The sequence below is a fragment of the Grampus griseus genome (assembly GCF_964374135.1).
Source record: "Grampus griseus genome assembly, chromosome: 4".
Taxonomy (NCBI): Eukaryota; Metazoa; Chordata; class Mammalia; order Artiodactyla; family Delphinidae; genus Grampus; species Grampus griseus.
The window spans coordinates 35,171,896-35,190,694 of NC_138997.1; the positions used below are offsets into that span (position 1 = coordinate 35,171,896).

Genomic DNA, 18,799 nt, shown 5'->3' on the forward strand with positions numbered 1-18,799 from the left:
TATAATAAGATGTATTACTAAAGCAGAAAACCTGGAAAACAATTTATGAAGGCAAGGTCAGAAAGTCCATCCAGGATGCAGACAATTTAAAGGCTTAATGGAATTAAATTGAACTTCTTTAGGTATTTTTGCCTAATTGTCAAGGTTTCTACCTTTTCTAAAAAGCCCTCTTTTTCAATTTGAGTCCAGAATAAATGTTTGAACATTTTGAAACCAAATTAGAAATTAATTTTTCCCCAGAAAAACAGCTCTACAGAATTTAATGTTTTTCCTGTGTTCTGGTAGTGCATTTTCTTAAAGGGCAGGCTCTGAGTTCATCTGCTCAGCGAGGCTGTTAATGGGAGCAGGAGGGCCCAGCGGTTGCAGAGAAAGAAGCGTTGTATTGGAGTGGCTGGTCTTGAAGCACCTCCGAGGGGCGGCCTTTACTGCCCCCTGAGGAAGAGTGCGGTTTCTACTTCTACTGCTGATTGCAGTACTTGTTTTTGGCCAGGAGATGTCCCTATAATCTTTGCGCCTCTGACAAAGAGAAAAGCAGAAACCTGTTTGTATACTGACCAAAATAATGTTCAGTTTCTCCACTGATGGTCTGGAAATAGTATTTTTGAGGCCCACCAAGAGATTGTCTAATCTTTGCCTTTCCTCTGACTTTCAAATTATTGCTACACATGTGACCCTTAATCACAGTCTGTTTCTAAACAATTGGACCCTCAGTTTAATCACAGGCGGCATCACTTTTAAGTTACTCATATAAGGACCCAGAAAATCCAGGAGAATTGGGGCAGGTGTTTACTTTGTTTCTATTTTCTTTAAATATTTTTTTTTTCTTATTTGAAGAAAAACAAGGTAAATCTATGAGGGTATAGAACTTCCAGCTAATCCGAAGGGTGTAACCATTCTTTTTTTTTTGCCTGTGATAGTATTGCTGGGTATTGTCTGGCTTCATCCTGATGCTTGTTGTTCTCTGCAGAGAGAAAAATAAATTGATTTTACTTTAGTTTGTGGAGATGGGAGAAGGGCTTTTCTTTCCTTCCAAATAAGTTGAAAATATTTATCTGATTTATCTGTTCTCCTTCCTTAGATCGAAATACATCCTGAACTCTATCAAATGTTATTAGCTGCATAGCAAGTTGCATATTTGTTCTTTTCATTGAAGCGAAAACTTGACCCTTGGAGACATGGTGCTGGGCAGGGTGTTCTCATGATGTCCACAGTACTTATCATTCAGGGGAATGTCTTACTTCTGCAGTCTCTGCTGCCAGCCTGCAAGTTCACCCTGTGACCTGCCACACTGCTGACACAGGCCTTGCTCAGGGCATCAGAAATCCTCTGGAAACTGTGTGTTCACTTTCCCTGCAGAGGTTTTTCCCTAGTTTTTTCCTCTCCCTAAAGCTGTAAAGTTATATTTGTCTTGTACACAAAACTAATTCATAAATTGAGCTATTGGTCAACATGCTAAGACACTATGACATTTGTGAGTGTAAGGGGAGGGCGTAGGGATTTGTGCTGGACCACTGCTTTGTGTAGAGGGACTTCTGATAGGTTATTTAAACAGGGTTCTTTGGCTCACAGTCATCCCTTTGTACCAAGAAGCAGAAGGTAAATCAAATGAGCATCTCCCCAGCCTTGATCAGACTTGGATAAATATGTTAGTTTTAGGAAATTCTAAGGTAAAACATTACAGGAATGACTTCTGCCCCTAAACTTTTCTTTGACAGTCTTCAGACTGTAAGTGCAGAATGAGGTTAAAATGGTCTTCAAAAATAAATAATGGATATGCTGAGCAGGGGGGAAACAGCTCATATTTATTGTCACCCCATTTTTCAGACGAGGAGTGGAGGTGTTAGGTCATCTGTCCAAGGGCAGCAGCGTGTCCCCGTTTTTTTTCTGGATACTCGCTGCGTCCTTTACTGTGCTGCATGACCAGAAGGGGCCACCGGGTCCTCGTAGAAACTCACTCCTTGAGTTTTAAAAAAGTCCAGATTCTTACGTATTTGTGTCATGGGGCATCATTTGCTCTTAGCCGTGTTACATTTGATTTCCATCCTCTACCTTCCTTCGTCGCCGCGTAGCTGGGTGGGTGCCCGCGCCCTCGCGGTACTCCTGCGGGGGCTGCGCTGGGGGCAGCGGCGCGGGCTCCGGGACTCCGTCCAGCCCACGCACGCACGCACGCTGCGTCTCCTCCCCGCAGGCAACACGGCGCTACTCTTCCTGCTCTGCCTGCAGCACTCCTTCCCCGAGCCCAGCGCGCTGTACCTGGACCTCATTCTGGCCACCCTGGCCGTGGAGCTGGTCTGTTCCCTGACGTGCCTGCTCGTGTACACAGGTGAGAATGACAAGGAGCCTGTTCTTATAGAAAGGCCTTTCATTGCTGGTCGCATCCCCACCTGAAGCCCAGCCCATTACCTTCCTGGCGGGAAACCTTTTCTACGTGGCCGTTACCCTATTGAGCACCCATACCTCATTGCTGACCACATCCAGACTTCTGTAATTTCAAACCACCAGGAACATACCGGTGAGTCGCATTTCTAAAGTTGTGTCATCAATAAATTCTTATCAACTAGAATGAAGGCTTTCCATTAAAAAAACAAAGAAAATGAAAAAATAAGATCTACAAACTTTTGCATCCTCAAAAGCAACTGAGATGTAACTCTGGCTTTAAATTAAAATATAGCTAAATATAGGACTTCCCTGGCTGTCCAGTGGTTAAGACTCTGTGCTTCCACTAAAGGGGGCATGGGTTCAGTCCGTGGTAGGGGTAAGATCCCACATGCTGTGCGGCAAAATAAAAGTAAAATAAAATAAGTAAATAAGTTAATACATGCAAAACTGCATTTAGCCCAAACTTGATTTTGATAAACCATTTAAGAATCCACTTCTTTCTAAATTTAGAACTGTCTGAGGATTGTTCTGTCTGGCTGTCTCTCAAAACTCTCAGTGGTAAAATTAAATAAGCTTCAAACATGTTAACATGAAAAATAGATGGAAGGATACCTGAAGAGAAAAAACTCCATGCCCGGAAGAAACAAGATTTCATTCCTGCTGCAGTACTGACATGCACTAAAATCTGTAATAGCAGCTAATTTGGTGGCATTGAGCAACAGTTGTTTTGTGACAATAAAATACCTTATCTGTCCATTTTGAAAGAGATAATTTCTTCAGTTATGAAGGCAAAGTCACATGGGCCAAAGCTTGTGTTTCATTTTACTGTTTTGTACCTCTTCTTAAGCCTTCTAGGGCAAATGTTGACTTTGTTCAGTGTATCGCAAAAAATTTAAGGTTGATTCCCTGATACATGCATTTTTCTCGCTTCTCTATATTAAAAAGATTTAAAAGATTCCTAGTTTTGGTAATGCTGATAGGAACTCTTCATGATATGATTCTTTGATATACTAATTCTAATCTAAATTTGACTAATTTGTCTGCAGTAAAGTAGTTAATCTCTAAAAGTCAAGATAGACTCTTCTCATTGGGCACCTGACTGCCCCTGTAGGAAAAAACTAGGGAAATAAAACTTAAAAGCTTTGTGGTGATTTGATTAGCTTTCCATTTGTTTAAAAATAAGCAACGAGGCTTCCCTGGTGACGCAGTGGTTGAGAGTCCATCTGCCGATGCAGGGGACATGGGTTCGTGCCCCAGTCCGGGAAGATCCCACATGCCGTGGAGCGCCTGGGCCCGTGAGCCATGGCCGCTGAGCCTGCGCGTCCGGAGCCTGTGCTCCACAACAGGAGAGGCCACAACAAGTGAGAGGCCCGCGTACCGCAAAAAAATAAAATAAATAAATAAGCAAGGATTCAAAAAATGCCACTCAGTTACCAGCCTTCCAGTAGCCCAGATGTTTGGGCGTCAGCTCAGGAGGAAAGGACTGTAAGGGGCAGCAGGCCCATGTCCAATGTCCTGCGGTTTAGTGAGAGCTCTTCTTGGCTTATTGTGGTGGAAAGGAAGAGTGGAAGATTCTCATTTCATGTAGATTACACTGGTGTTATTGCCTGGCCTGTGATCTGATATATGCTGACTGCATGGAATTTAATTTATTTTAAAATTAACCACAAACACTAGAAACTATCACAACATTGTAAATCAACTGTACTTCAATTAAAAAAGAAAAAAGGAACACCTTCAGGAAAAAAAACCCCACAAAGATGAGTCTGAAAGATGGACATTTTTCTGTTGTTGAGCTATTGTCTTTTATTTCTGCCTCTTAACTTTTACTTTAATATCCTGTAACTGTTATTTCTTTTTGCCCAGTTCAAGAAACTTAAACTTGTTCCAAGTTTCTTCATTTATCTTGGAGTTATTATATGGAAGACATCATTATAAGGAAATGCCATATGAACGTAACTCCCAATTTATAGGCAAGCCTCATGAGACAGTCGAGTCTCAGCCTTCATCTCCTGAGTGGCACTGGACACAGTGGCTCGCTCCCTCCTTGAGATGCGTTCTTTACTTGTCCTGGGAAGCTGGTTTCCTGGCATCCCGCCTGGCCCCCTGATGGCCCCATCTTCTCTTTTGTTGAGCTCTCCCGGCCTGTGGGGTGGAGCCCAGCGCTCAGTCCCTGTCTGCCCTTGGGTGGGCGCGCTGTTCTCGTGCCATGGGAAGCCAAGGGGCTATTCATATCTTTTTTTTTTGAAGTATAGTTGATTTACAGTGTTGTACTAGTTTCAGGTGTACAGAAAAATGATTCAGATGTATATATTCTTTTTCAGATTCTTGTCCACTATAAGTTATTACAAGATATTGAATATAGTTCCCTGTGCTATACAGTAGGTCCTTGTTGTTTGTCTATTTTATATACGGTAGTGTATATCTGTTAATCCCAAACTCCTAATTTATCCCTCCCTGCACACCCCGTTTCCCCTTTGGAAACCATAGCTTGTTTTCTGTGTCTGTGAGTTTATTTCTGTTTTGTAAGTAAGTTCATTTGTATCATATTTTAGATTCCACATATAAGTGATAATCATATGCTATTTGTCTTGCTCTGTCTTATTTCATGTAGTATGATAATCTCTGGGTCCATCCATGTTGCTATAAATGGCATTATTTCATTCTTTTTCATGGCTGAGTAATATTCCATTGTATATATGTGTCACGTCTTCTATATCCATTCATCTGTCAGTGGACATTTAGGTTGCTTCCATGTCTTGGCTATTGTAAAAAGTGCTGCAATGAACCTTGAGGTGCATGTATCCTTTTTTTCTTTAAACAGCTTTATTTATTTTTGGCTGCATTGGGTTTTCATTGCTGCGTGCGGGCTTTCTCTAGTTGTGGCGAGCGGGGGCTGTTTTTCATTGCATTGCGAGGACTTCTCATTGTGGTGACTTATTCTGTTGTTGTGGAGCACAGGCTCTACGTGCACAGGCTTCAGTAGTTGTGGCACGTGGGCTCAGTAGTTGTGGCTCGGGAGCTCTAGAGCACAGGCTCAGTAGTTGTGACGCATGGGCTTAGTTGCTCCGCTGCATGTGGGATCTTCCCAGACAAGGGCGGGAACCCGTGTCCCCTGCATTGGCAGGCAGATTCTTTTTTTTTTTTTTAATCATCTTTATTGGGGTATAATTGCTTTACAATGGTGTGTTAGTTTCTGCTTTATAACAAAGTGAATCAGTTATACATATACATATGTTCCCATATCTCTTCCCTTTGCATCTCCCTCCCTCCCACCCTCCCTATCCCACCCCTCCAGGTGGTCACAAAGCACCAAGCCGATATCCCTGAGCCATGCGGCTGCTTCCCACTAGCTATCTACCTTACGTTTGGTAGTGTATATATGTCCATGCATCTCTCTCGCCCTGTCACAGCTCACCCTTCCCCATCCCCATATCCTCAAGTCCGTTCTCCAGTAGGTCTGTGTCTTTATTTCTGTCTTACCCCTAGGTTCTTCATGACATTTTTTTTCCTTAAATTCCATATATATGTGTTAGCATACGGTATTTGTCTTTCTCTTTCTGACTTACTTCACTCTGTATGACAGACTCTAGGTCCATCCCCCTCATTACAAATAGCTCAATTTCGTTTCTTTTTATGGCTGAGTAATATTCCGTTGTATATATGTGCCACATCTTCTTTATCCATTCATCCGATGATGGGCACTTAGGTTGTTTCCATTTCCTGGCTATTGTAAATAGAGCTGCAATGAACATTTTGGTACATGACTCTTTTTGAATTTTGGTTTTCTCAGGGTATATGCCCAGTAGTGGGATTGCTGGGTCATATGGTAGTTCTATTTGTAGTTTTTTAAGGAACCTCCATACTGTTCTCCATAGTGGCTGAACCAATTCACATTCCCACGAGCAGTGCAAGAGTGTTCCCTTTTCTCCACACCCTCTCCAGCATTTATTGTTTCTAGATTTTTTGATGATGGCCATTCTGACTGGTGTGAGATGATATCTCATTGTAGTTTTGATTTGCATTTCTCTAATGATTAATGATGTTGAGCATTCTTTCATGTGTTTGTTGGCAGTCTGTATATCTTCTTTGGAGAAATGTCTATTTAGGTCTTCTGCCCATTTTTGGATTGGGTTGTTTGTTTTTTTGTTATTGAGCTGCATGAGCTCCTTGTAAATTTTGGAAATTAATCCTTTGTCAGTTGCTTCATTTGCAAATATTTTCTCCCATTCTGAGGGTTGTCTTTTGGTTTTGTTTATGGTTTCCTTTGCTGTGCAAAAGTTTGAAGTTTCATTAGGTCCCATTTGTTTATTTTTGGTTTTATTTCCATTTCTGTAGGAGGTGGGTCAAAAAGGATCTTGCTGTGATTTATGTCATAGAGTGTTTTGCCTATGTTTTCCTCTAAGAGTTTGATAGTTTCTGGCCTTACATTTAGGTCTTTAATCCATTTTTAGCTTACTTTTCTGTATGGTGTTAGGGAGTGATCTAATCTCATACTTTTATATGTACCTGTCCAGTTTTCCCAGCACCACTTATTGAAGAGGCTGTCCTTTCTCCACTGTACATTCCTGCCACCTTTATCCAAGATAAGGTGTCCATATGTGCGTGGGTTTATCTCTGGGCTTTCTATCCTGTTCCATTGATCTATCTTTCTGTTTTTGTGCCAGTACCATACCGTCTTGATAACGGTAGCTTTGTAGTATAGTCTGAAGTCAGGGAGCCTGATTCCTCCAGCTCCGTTTTTTGTTCTCAAGATTGCTTTGGCTATTTGGGGTCTTTTGTGTTTCCATACAAATTGTGAAATTTTTTGTTCTAGTTCTGTGAAAAATGCCAGTGGTAGTTTGATAGGGATTGCATTGAATCTGTAGATTGCTTTGGGTAGTAGAGTCATTTTCACAATGTTGATTCTTCCAATCCAAGAACATGGTATATCTCTCCATCTATTTGTATCATCTTTAATTTCTTTCATCAGTGTCTTATAATTTTCTGCATACAGGTCGTTTGTCTCTTTAGGTAGGTTTATTCTTAGATATTTTATTCTTTTATTCTTTGCAATGGTAAATGGGAGTGTTTTCGTGATTTCACTTTCAGATTTTTCATCATTAGTATATAGGAATGCCAGAGATTGCTGTGCATTAATTTTGTATCCTGCCACTTTACCAAATTCATTGATTAGCTCTAGTAGTTTTCTGGTAGCATCTTTAGGATTCTCTATGTATAGTATCATGTCATCTGCAAACAGTGACAGCTTTACTTCTTCTTTTCCTTTTGGATTCCTTTTATTTCCTTTTCTTCTCTGATTGCTGTGGCTAAAACTTCCAGAACTATGCTGAATAAGAGTGGTGAGAGTGGGCAACCTTGTCTTGTTCCTGATCTTAGTGGAAATGCTTTCAGTTTTTCACCATTGAGGATGATGTTCGCTGTGGGCTTGTCATATATGGCCTTTATTATGTTGAGGAAAGTTCCCTCTATGCCTACTTTCTGCAGGGTTTTTATCATAAATGAGTGTTGAATTTTGTCAAAAGCTTTCTCTGCATCTATTGAGATGATCATACGGTTTTTCTCCTTCAATTTGTTAATATGGTTTATCACATTGGTAGATTTGCATATGTTGAAGAATCCTTGCATTCCTGGAATAAACCCCACTTGATCATGGTGTATGATCCTTTTAATGTGCTGTTGGATTCTGTTTGCTAGTATTTTGTTGAGGATTTTTGCGTCTATGTTCATCAGTGATATTGACCTGTAGTTTTCTTTCTTTGTGACATCCTTGTCTGGTTTTGGTATCAAGGTGATGGTGGCCTCGTAGAAGGAATTTGGGAGTGTTCCTCCCTCTGCTATATTTTGGAAGAGTTTGAGAAGGATAGGTGTTAGCTCTTCTCTAAATGTTTGATAGAATTCGCCTGTGAAGCCATCTGGTCCTGGGCTTTTGTTTGTTTGGAAGATTTTTAATCACAGTTTCAATTTCAGTGCTTGTGATTGGTCTGTTCATATTTTCTATTTCTTCCTGATTCAGTCTTGACAGGTTGTGCATTTCTAAGAATTTGTGCATTTCTTCCAGATTGTCCGTTTTATTGGCATAGAGTTGCTTGTAGTAATCTCTCATGATCTTTTTTATTTCTGCAGTGTCAGTTGTTACTTCTCCTTTTTCATTTCTAATTCTATTGATTTGAGTCTTCTCCCGTTTTTTCTTGATGAGTCTGGCTAGTGGTTTATCTATTTTGTTTATCTTCTCAAAGAACCAGCTTTTAGTTTTATTGATCTTTCCTATTGTTTCCTTCTGCTAACTTTGGGGTTTTTTTGTTCTTCTTTCTCTAATTGCTTGAGGTGCAAGGTTAGGTTTTTTATTCTAGATGTTTCCTGCTTCTTAAGGTGGGCTTGTATTGCTATAAACTTCCCCCTTAGAACTGGTTTTGCTGCATCCCACAAGTTTTGGGTCGTTGTGTCTCCATTGTCATTTGTTTCTAGGTATTTTTTGATTTCCTCTTTGATTTCTTCAGTGATCACTTCATTATTAAGTAGTGTATCGTTTAGCCTCCATGTGTTTGTATTTTTTACAGATCTTTTCCTGTAATTGATATCTAGTCTCATGGCATTGTGGTCAGAAAAGATACTTGATACAATTTCAATTTTCTTAAATTTACCAAGGCTTGATTTGTGACCTAAAATATGATCAATCCTGGAGAATGTTCCACGAGCACCTGAGAAAAATGTGTATTCTGTTGTTTTTGGATGGAGTGTCCTATAAATATCCATTAAGTCCATCTTGTTTAATGTATCATTTAAAGCTTGTGTTTCCTTATTTATTTTCATTTTGGATGATCTGTCCATTGGTGAAAGTGGGGTGTTAAAGTCCCCTACTATGAATGTGTTACTGTCGATTTCCCCTTTTATGGCTGTTAGTATTTGCCTTATGTATTGAGGTGCTCCTATGTTGGGTGCATAAATATTTACAATTGTTATATCTTCTTCTTGGATCGATCCCTTGATCATTATGTAGTGTCCTTCTTTGTCTCTTCTAATAGTCTTTATTTTAAAGTCTATTTTGTCTGATACGAGAATTGCTACTCCAGCTTTCCTTTGCTTTCCATTTGCATGGAATACCTTTTTCCATCCCCTTACTTTCAGTCTGTATGTGTCTCTAGGTCTGAAGTGGGTCTCTTGTAGACAGCAAATATATGCATCTTGTTTTTGTATCCATTCAGTTTTTTGGTGGGAGCATTTAGTCCATTTACATTTAAGGTAATTATCGATATGTATGTTCCTATTCCCATTTTCTAAATTGTTTTGGGTTCGTTAATATAGGTCTTTTCCTTCTCTTGTGTTTCTTGTCTAGAGAAGTTCCTTTAGCATTTGTTGTAAAGCTGGTTTGGTGCTGCTGAACTCTCTCAGCTTTTGCTTGTCTGTAAAGGTTTTAATTTCTCCATCAAATCTGAATGAGATCCTTGCTGGGTAGAGTAGTCTTGGTTGCAGGTTTTTCTCCTTCATCACTTTCAGTATGTCCTGCCACTCCCTTCTGGCTTGCAGAGTTTCTGCTGAGAGATCAGCTGTTAACCTTATGGGGATTCCCTTGTGTGTTATTTGTTGTTTTTCCCTTGCTGCTTTTAATATGCTTTCTTTGTATTTAATTTTTGACAGTTTGATTAATATGTGTCTTGGCGTATTTCTCCTTGGATTTATCCTGTATGGGACTCTCTGTGCTTCCTGGACTTGATTAACTATTTCCTTTCCCATATTAGGGAAGTTTTCAACTATAATCTCTGCAAATATTTTCTTAGTCCCTTTCTTTTTCTCTTCTTCTTCTGGAACCCCTATAATTCGAACGTTGGTGGGTTTAATGTTGTCCCAGAGGTCTCTGAGACTGTCCTCAGTTCTTTTCATTCTTTTTTCTTTATTCTGCTCTGCAGTAGTTATTTCCACTATTTTATCTTCCAGGTCACTTATCCGTTCTTCTGCCTCAGTTATTCTGCCATTGATCCCATCTAGAGTATTTTTAATTTCATTTATTGTGTTGTTCATCGTTGCTTGTTTCATCTTTAGCTCTTGTAGGTTCTTGTTAATTGTTTCTTGCATTTTGTCCATTCTATTTCCAAGATTTTTGATCATCTTTACTATCATTATTCTGAATTCTTTTTCAGGTAGACTGCCTATTTCCTCTTCATTTGTTAGGTCTGGTGCATTTTTATCTTGCTCCTTTATCTGCTGTGTGTTTTTCTGTCTTCTCATTTTGCTTATCTTACTGTGTTTGGGGTCTCCTTTTTGCAGGCTGCAGGTTCGTAGTTCCCGTTGTTTTTGATGTCTGTCTCCAGTGGCTAAGATTGGTTCAGTGGGTTGTGTAGGCTTCCTGGTGGAGGGGACTAGTGCCTGTGTTGTGGTGGATGAGGCTGGATCTTGTCTCTCTAGTGGGCAGGTCCACGTCTGGTGGTGTGTTTTGGGGTGTCTGTGGCCTTATTATGATTTTAGGCAGCCTCTCTGCTAATGGGTGGGGTTGTGTTCCTGTTTTGCTAGTTGTTTGGCATAGGTTGTCCAGCACTGTAGCTTGCTGGTCGTTGAGTGAAGCTGGGTGCTGGTGTTAAGATGGAGGTCTCTGGGAGATTTTCGCCGTTTGATATTATGTGGAGCTGGGAGGTCTCTTGTTGACCAGTGTCCTGAAGTTGGCTCTCCCACCTCAGAGGCAGAGCCCTGACTCCTGGCTGGAGCACCAGGAGCCTTTCATCCACACGGCTCTGAATAAAAGGGAGAAAAAGTAGAGAGAATTAGTAGAAGTAGGAAGAAAGAAAGAAAGAAAGGAGAGAAGGAAAGAAGGAAGAAAGAAAGAAAGAAGAAGGCAAGAAGGAAAGAAAGGAGGGAGGGAGGGAGGAGGGAAGGAAGGAAAAAAGAAAGAAGATACAGTAAAATAAAATAAAGTAAAATATAATAAAGTTATTGAATTAAAAAATAATTATTTAGAAAAAAAGGATGGATAAAACCTTAGGACAAATGGTGGAAGCAAAGCTGTACAGACAAGATCTCACACAGAAGCATACACATACACATTCACAAAAAGAGGAAAAGGGGAAAAAATCATAGATCTTGCTCTCAAAGTCCACCTCCTCAATTTGGGATGATTCGTTGTCTATTCATGTATTCCACAGATGCAGGGTACATCAAGTTGATTGTGGAGCTTTAATCCGCTGCTTCTGAGGCTGCTGGGAGAGATTTCCCTTTCTCTTCTTTGTTCTCACAGCTTACAGGGGCTCAGCTTTGGATTTGGCCCTGCCTCTGCGTGTAGGTCGCTGGAGGGCGTCTGTTTTTTGCTCAGACAGGACGGGGTTAAAGGAGCCGCTGATTCGGGGGCTCTGGCACACTCAGGCCGGGGGGAAGGGAGGGGCACTGCGTGCGGGGCGGGCCTGCGGCCGGCAGAGGCCGACGTGACGTTGCACCAGCCTGAGGCGCGCCGTGCGTTCTCCCGGGGAAGTTGTCCCTGGTTCCCGGGACCCTGGCAGTGGTGGGCTGCACAGGCTCCCTGGAAGAGGGATGTGGATAGTGACCTGTGCTCGCACACAGGCCCCTTGGTGCTGACAGCAGCAGCCTTAGCGTCTCCCGCCCGTCTCTGGGATCCGCGCTTTTAGCTGCGGCTCGCGCCCATCCTTGGGGTCCACGCTTTTAGCCGCGGCTCGCGGGCAGGCAGATACTTAACCACTGTGCCACCAGGGAAGTCCCCTGCATGTAACCTTTTGAACCATGTTTTTCCTCTGGATATATGCCCAGGACTGGGATTGCTGGATCATATGGTAAATCTGCTTTTAGTTTTTTAACAAACCTCCATACTGTTCTCCATAGTGGCTGTACCAATTTACATTCCCATCAACAGTGCAGGAGGGTTCCCTTTTCTCCCCACCCCCTCCAGCATTTATTATTTGTAGACTTTTTATTTTATTTTATTTGTAGACTTTTTTTTTTTGTAGACCTTTTTTTTTTTTTTTTTTGCGGTACGCAGGCCTCTCACTGTTGTGGCCTCTCCCGTCGCAGAGCACAGGCTCCAGACGTGCAGGCTCAGTGGCCATGGCTCATGGGCCTAGCCGCTCTGCGGCATGTGGGGTCTTCCCAGACCGGGTCACAAACCCATGTCCCCTGCATCGGCAGGTGAACTCTCAACCACTGCACCACCAGGGAAGCCCTTTTTTGTAGACTTTTGATGATGGCCATTCTGACTGGTGTGAGGTGATACCTCATTGTAGTTTTGATTTGCATTTCTCTGATGAGCCGTGTTGCGCATCTTTTCATGTGTCTGTTGATCACCTTGATGTCTTCTTGGAGAAATGTCTGTGTAGGAGTTTTGCCGAATTTTTGATTGTGTTGTTTGTTTGTTTTTTTGATATTGAGCTATATGAGCTTTTTGTATATTTTGGAAATTAATCCCTTGTTGGTCTTGTGGTTTGGAAATATTTTCTCCCATTCTGTAGGTTTTGTTTTTGTGTTGTTTATGGTTTCCTTTGCTGTGCAAAAGCTTTTAAGTTTCATTAGGTCCCATTTGTTTATTTTTGCTTATATTTCCATTACTGTAGGATATGGATCCAAAAAAACATTGTTGCAATTTGTGTCAGAGTGTTCTGCCTATGTTTTCCTCTAGCAGTTTTATAGTCTCCAGCCTTACATTTAGGTGTTTAATCCATTTTGAGTTTATTTTTGTGTATGATGTTGGAGAATGTTCTAATTTCAGTTTTTACATGTAGCTGTCCAGTTTTCCCAGCAATGCTTATTGAAGAGATTCTTTTCTCCATTGTATATTCTTGCTTCCCTTGTCATGGATTAATTGACCATAAGTGTGTGGGTTTATTTCTGTGTCCTCTGTTCTGTTTCTGTGTGTTGATCTGTGTGTGTCTGTTTTTGTGTGAGGGGCTTCTCTTTTCTAACTCTCTTGGCCACCACCTAAAAATCAAGGGCTTCTTGTTACATTCCCTCACTGGTTCTTTCGGCATCTCACTGCCCGCTTCCTTCTGGTCCTTTCTGATTGAACCCTCTGCATGTCTCCTAACCTTCTCACATTTCTCTTTAACCTCTTTGTTTAATCTTCTCCAGCCTCATTCTCATCTGAGAGTCACATCAGAATCATCTGTGGGTCCTGGGAGTTCCATGACAGGTTGAACATATGACTCAGCACATGCACTTCTGGGTCCATGTGTACTTTTACAAATGGCATTATTTATAGCAGCCAGAAGTGGAAACAACCTAAATGGTGTTAGGATAAAGTGAGGACTAGACCAACAGAAGGTGTTCTACCCATACAGAGGATAGTATTCAGCCACAAAAAGGAAGGAATAGTGGAATGAAGCACTGACACTTACAGTATGGATGAACCTTGAAAGCATTATGCTGAGAGAAAAAAAAGCCAGACGTAAATGTTGTATGATTCTGTGTACTTGGAATGCCCAGAGCAGGCACATCTATAGAGAAGGAGAACACATTAGTGGTTGCCTAGTCCTGGAGGTGGGGGTACCTAGAGAGAGACTGCTCATGGATCCCAGGCTTCTTTTTGGGGTGACAAGATGTTCTAAAATTGATTGTGGAGACGGTTGCACAACTGTTTGAATGTACCAAACCATTGAATTGTACACTTTGAAGGAATTGCATTGTATGTGAATTATATATATATATATCTCAAGGATTGTCACAAGAAAGGAAAGAATCATATGTGGAGTCTTTAAAAATTGTGCTGGGACCTAACCCACCTCCCCTCCCCCTTCCCACGTGTTGAATACTTGACCCATTTGGAGCTGCACGAACAATTCTCAAGGCCAGTCTCATTGGACAGTCACTGCCATCACTGAGGCCTGGCTCAGCCCTTTCTCTTGGCCCCTTGTCACCATCTGTGGTGGGAGTGCTCATTCCAGCCGTGTCCCAGGGTTATTACGCAGGTGGGTCAGGGCCCCCGGACAGTGGCTCTTACTCAGACATGCAGATTGTTCAGCTCAGTCTGTAGCCACACCTGCGAGGTTGGGAACAACAGCCTTGTTGTGTCTGATTATTCAACTCTCTGCAGCAGACTTCTATCCACGTGCATTAGGCTGCTGGGGCTGCCAGAGCACATACCCAGCCTGGGTGACTAAGACACACAAACTTATTTTCTCTCAGTTGTGGAGGCTGGACCTCTGAGATCAGGGTGTCGCAGACCTGGCTTCTCCAGAGGCTTCTTCCTTGGTGTGTAGGTGGCCGCCTCTCGCTGTGTCCTCACGTGGCCTTTGCTCTGTGCAGGTGCATTCCTGGTGTCCCTTCATCTCTCAGATCAGCACCGCCCCCATTACTTTGTTCTTACTTTGATTACCTCACCAGAGGTCACGTCTCCAGGGACACTCATGTTGGGGTTAAGGCTTCAGGTTCGTCAGTGGCCTCCAGGTCGCCGAATTCCCTGGCTCTTCCACGTGTCTTCACTTCCGGGCAATGAGCACTGATGGCTCTTTCCTGACTCTTCTCCTGCTTCTGCATCATCATTTCCATTCCCTTTTAGCACATTTTCCCTATTTGTTTATTCACTTCATGAACCGTTTTTTTTTTTTTTGCATATTACTTGAAAAGAATAGCCAATTACTAATGAAATTTGAATAAATGGAATTAGAAAATTTTTCGTGATTGGATAACCTGACAATAATGACTTTATTATTTTAGTGAAAATTCGAAAATTTAATAAAGCCAAGCCACAGCCTGATGTACTTGAAGAAGAAAAAATCTATGCTTACCCCAGCAATATTACCTCGGAGACTGGATTCAGGTAAGTGTGGAGTAAAAGATTAGTGAAAGAGATTTAAAAGTTTATTCCATCTGGAAATCTAGAGACCATTCTGATGCTTGGAGTTTAAGGACTCTGCATATGTTAAAATATGTTTACAACTATGTTTGATTTGTTTACTTCCTCTCAGCTGTGGTGAAACCAAGTCTAAAGAAAGAATCTCATTTGGGGATATTGCCTTGGCTTATAAAATCTAAGAAAAAGTAACGGATATAATGTGCTGTACTGGAAACTAGTAGAGATCCATTTGCAAAGAGACTTTTGGTGAACATGTGTAACTCATGAATACCTTGGTTCTGTGCAGGACTCTCTCAAGCCTGGAAGAGATTGTGGAGAAGCAAGGAGACATCATAGTGTACCTGAAGCGGCACAATGCCCTGCTCAGCCAGCGTCTGCTGGCCTTCACGTCCTCTGACCTCAGCTCTCAGCCAAGTGGGATTTGACAGCAATTCCAGAGGAGCCAGAGTGATTTAGACTGACCGGCTACCTGACAAGCTGTCTTAGGGAAATGTAGCTTTGCCAAGTAACATTCTACAATTTCTGTTGGAAACCTGAATTTGGTTCTCACCTGTGTGGCTGTTTAATAAGTTGGACTCGCGGATCATTTGAAAGACACTTTGTAGCGCCTCGCGAACTCAAGGGGAATGTCTGTTTTGCACATTTTGAAATTATTTAACTGCCTGGTTTATCCTAGGATCAAAGGTATAGATTAAACATCTCCTTGACCAGCACTTCTTCCATACTTATTGGGACCTGGTAATAATTTGGCTTTTTATAGAGGAAGTCTAAAATGACAACCTATTTACAACTGGGCTTGAGTTTTTCCCACTTTTATACTGGTGAGAGAAGTCATCATTTCTCATGGTTAGTGTTTTTTCCCATGGAGCCTTATGTATTTTATATGCTTGTGTGGTATTGGATAGCCTTGGCCCTTATGGCTTTTATAAGAATTTCGTCACTGTAGGACCAAGGTCTCACTGGATGATTTACTTTGCAGCCCCTACAGGTTTCCATTCTCCAGAAATAAGATTTGAAGATTACTTGGACCAGCATTAGACCGACCAGTGCTGCCTGTGAAAGCAGGAGCGCCTGCCATTGGCAGCAGCTGAAATAATTAGAGAAGACTTCGGGCTTTCTCTTTATTTTGGCCCTTCTTTGAGAGGTAGCCATGTATTTCAGTATTGACTGTCTTTGGATTAATAAGTTCAGTGACAGGAAAGGGGTCTTCTGTAGCTTTAAGTTTGAAAGAAAAAAAGAATATGTTTTTTAGTCTTGGATTATACTTAAAAATTATGATGAAAAAAATGTCATATCAACATATATAGATATTAAACATATCTAATTCTCTGGATAAAATGAAGCATATTTATGAATAAATGGCATTGTTTCTCCAGTTTTCCTAGCATGGCCTTTTCATGTATCAGTTTGCTTTTGGCACCTTTACATGCTGCCTCAGAAAGCCTTCTGTGTGAAAGCTTAACATGAGGGAAGGGGATATGTGTGATTATGTATGCTGCTGAATTTCTTTTTTATTTAGCTGAATAATCAATATTTGATTTAAAAATCCTTGAGCTGTACATAACTATTTGGCAAGGGATGTGTTCATTGAGTCATACCATACATCTGAAGGGCAAACATCTGTTTCCTTTAGATACAGCCATTGCAGAGCATTCTCAAGGTTTTCTGCTGAGGTCAAGGTGATTGTGTGTCACCTGTAGTCAAAACCATTGAGTCCCAAATTGAAAACATTCACAAACTAAAGCCAAAATTGTATTTTTAAAGTTAAGATTGTATCCAAGTTTCCTGACTTTTCCTTCCTCTCTTTTTTTCTTTTTTCCTTCCTTTTTATTATGTCTCAAAGCCATTGCCTTCTGTGGAAACCTGTCTCTATGTTCTGGAAGAGCTTTTGCCTTTAGCTGTTTTCCTTAGGGAAAATACATGTGGTAGATGGTTAATTCTCATTTACTTTTAAATTCAGTTTGGATCTACAGTCAGTTTCTAAGGTTTATGTGATGAACATTGGTTTACAGAGAAAGGTCTAGTTAAAAAGTTAGAATACTCAAGTTCCGATGGGCTGTCTGTATAATCACCAACACTCTTTTCTAAACTCAGTACTGAACATTTCAAACAATAAAAGAAAATGAAAGAAAGGAATGAACAAAACAATTTAAATGTTAATCATTCTGCGCACCAAGTAGATACTGTGCTAGCACCGTGGATACAAAAATTAATAAGACAGTCCTAGCTTGTAGCTTACATTCTAAGGAGAGGACTGGGATTTCCGGGCTCTGTGCTAAGTGAAATGATGACACTAAGCCCAGAGTGCCATACGGGCTCCGGCTCAGAGAGTTTCCTGGGGGGAAAGGCTTTAGGTATTCCAGGGAAATTTATGAGTAAACAAGAAGGTCGAACAGCTACAGATGATCATCTGCACTGTGTATAGCTTGAGCCCAAAGGGTGGTGCTGGACATGGGAGGAGGAACGACCAGTGGCAGATTCTGGGGACCCTAACGCTCTCTAGGCCAAGGGCCCTCCAGTGGAATGGGGCCCACTGAAGTGTTCTAGGCAAGGAAGTGGCAGTCGGTTTTAGTTTCAGAAGGATCAGACTGCCAGTGTGGTGTAGGAAAGTGGGTGGCAGAGTATGTGGAGCTGAACTAGGGCAGGTAAAGTAACATTTTATCATGGGTATATATGTATATGTCTGTATTGTATTTCTGTATTGTTAATTTGGGGATTTTATTTCAAATGACAATAGCATCATGACTTACTGAATTTCTTTGAATACTAATGAATTAGAGCTTTTTTCCTCCGTATTCTTTGGCCTTTTACAAATCTTTTGTGATGTACATGTGTAAGTCTTTTGCTTATTATTCTCCTGGGATATTCTTTTTCTAACAAACATCTTCTTTTATATATAAGGATAGTCTTCAGTTTATATTTGTTGGAAATATTTGCTAGTTTGTTTTGGGTTCTTTTGCCACGTACTCTTCAAACACTACAGCCTGGATTCTTTCCCTGTAGCACCAGTGGAAAGTTCACACAAATGAATTCCTAAAGCCACATCGGGTGAGAGCCAGCAGTGTTTGAGGGAATTTTAATATACCCATGCTTGGGACTTCCCTGACTGTCCAGTGGTTAGGACTCCGTGCTTTCCCTGCTGAGGGCCCAGGTTCGATTCCTGGTCAGGGAACTAAGATCCCACAAGCTTCACAGTGCAGCCAAACACACACACACACACACACACACACACACACAGACACACACAGACACAGACACACACAGACACACACACACACAGACACACACACACACACACACACACACACACACACACACACACACCCTGCACCCCCAGGCTTCTGCTGGAGGCCGTTTTTCTTCACATGAATTGAGTTAATTCTTTTTCCTTTTTTCTCTAAGGCAGGGTTCTCTAACCTTGGCACTATGGACATTTTGGGTGGTATAATCTTTGTTATGGTGACTGTCCTGTGTGTTGTAGGATATTTAGCAGTATTTCTGACTGCTGGGATGCCTGTAGCAACCTCCAGTTGTGACAACTAAAAATGTCTCCATACACAGGCATTTCATTTAATACTTAACGTTTAGTTGAGAGCCGGTGTGCACCAGAGAACAGGGGTCAGTCAGACAGAGGTG

The 18,799-nt window shown here is 41.4% G+C and overlaps 1 protein-coding gene across 2 annotated transcripts in view; it reads left to right on the plus strand.

Moving 5' to 3' along the window:
* TMEM192 (transmembrane protein 192) overlaps window positions 1-16,403 on the plus strand; it is a 29,263-nt gene extending 12,860 nt beyond the window's left edge. For both annotated transcript variants that reach the window (XM_082653258.1, XM_082653257.1), the window contains exons 4-6: window positions 2,189-2,323; window positions 15,025-15,127; window positions 15,450-16,403. In XM_082653258.1, the coding sequence (XP_082509384.1) occupies window positions 2,189-2,323; window positions 15,025-15,127; window positions 15,450-15,588 (377 nt within the window). In that variant the 3' untranslated portion in view covers window positions 15,589-16,403. The remainder of the gene's footprint in view (window positions 1-2,188; window positions 2,324-15,024; window positions 15,128-15,449) is intronic.
* Window positions 16,404-18,799: the final 2,396 nt, after the last annotated feature.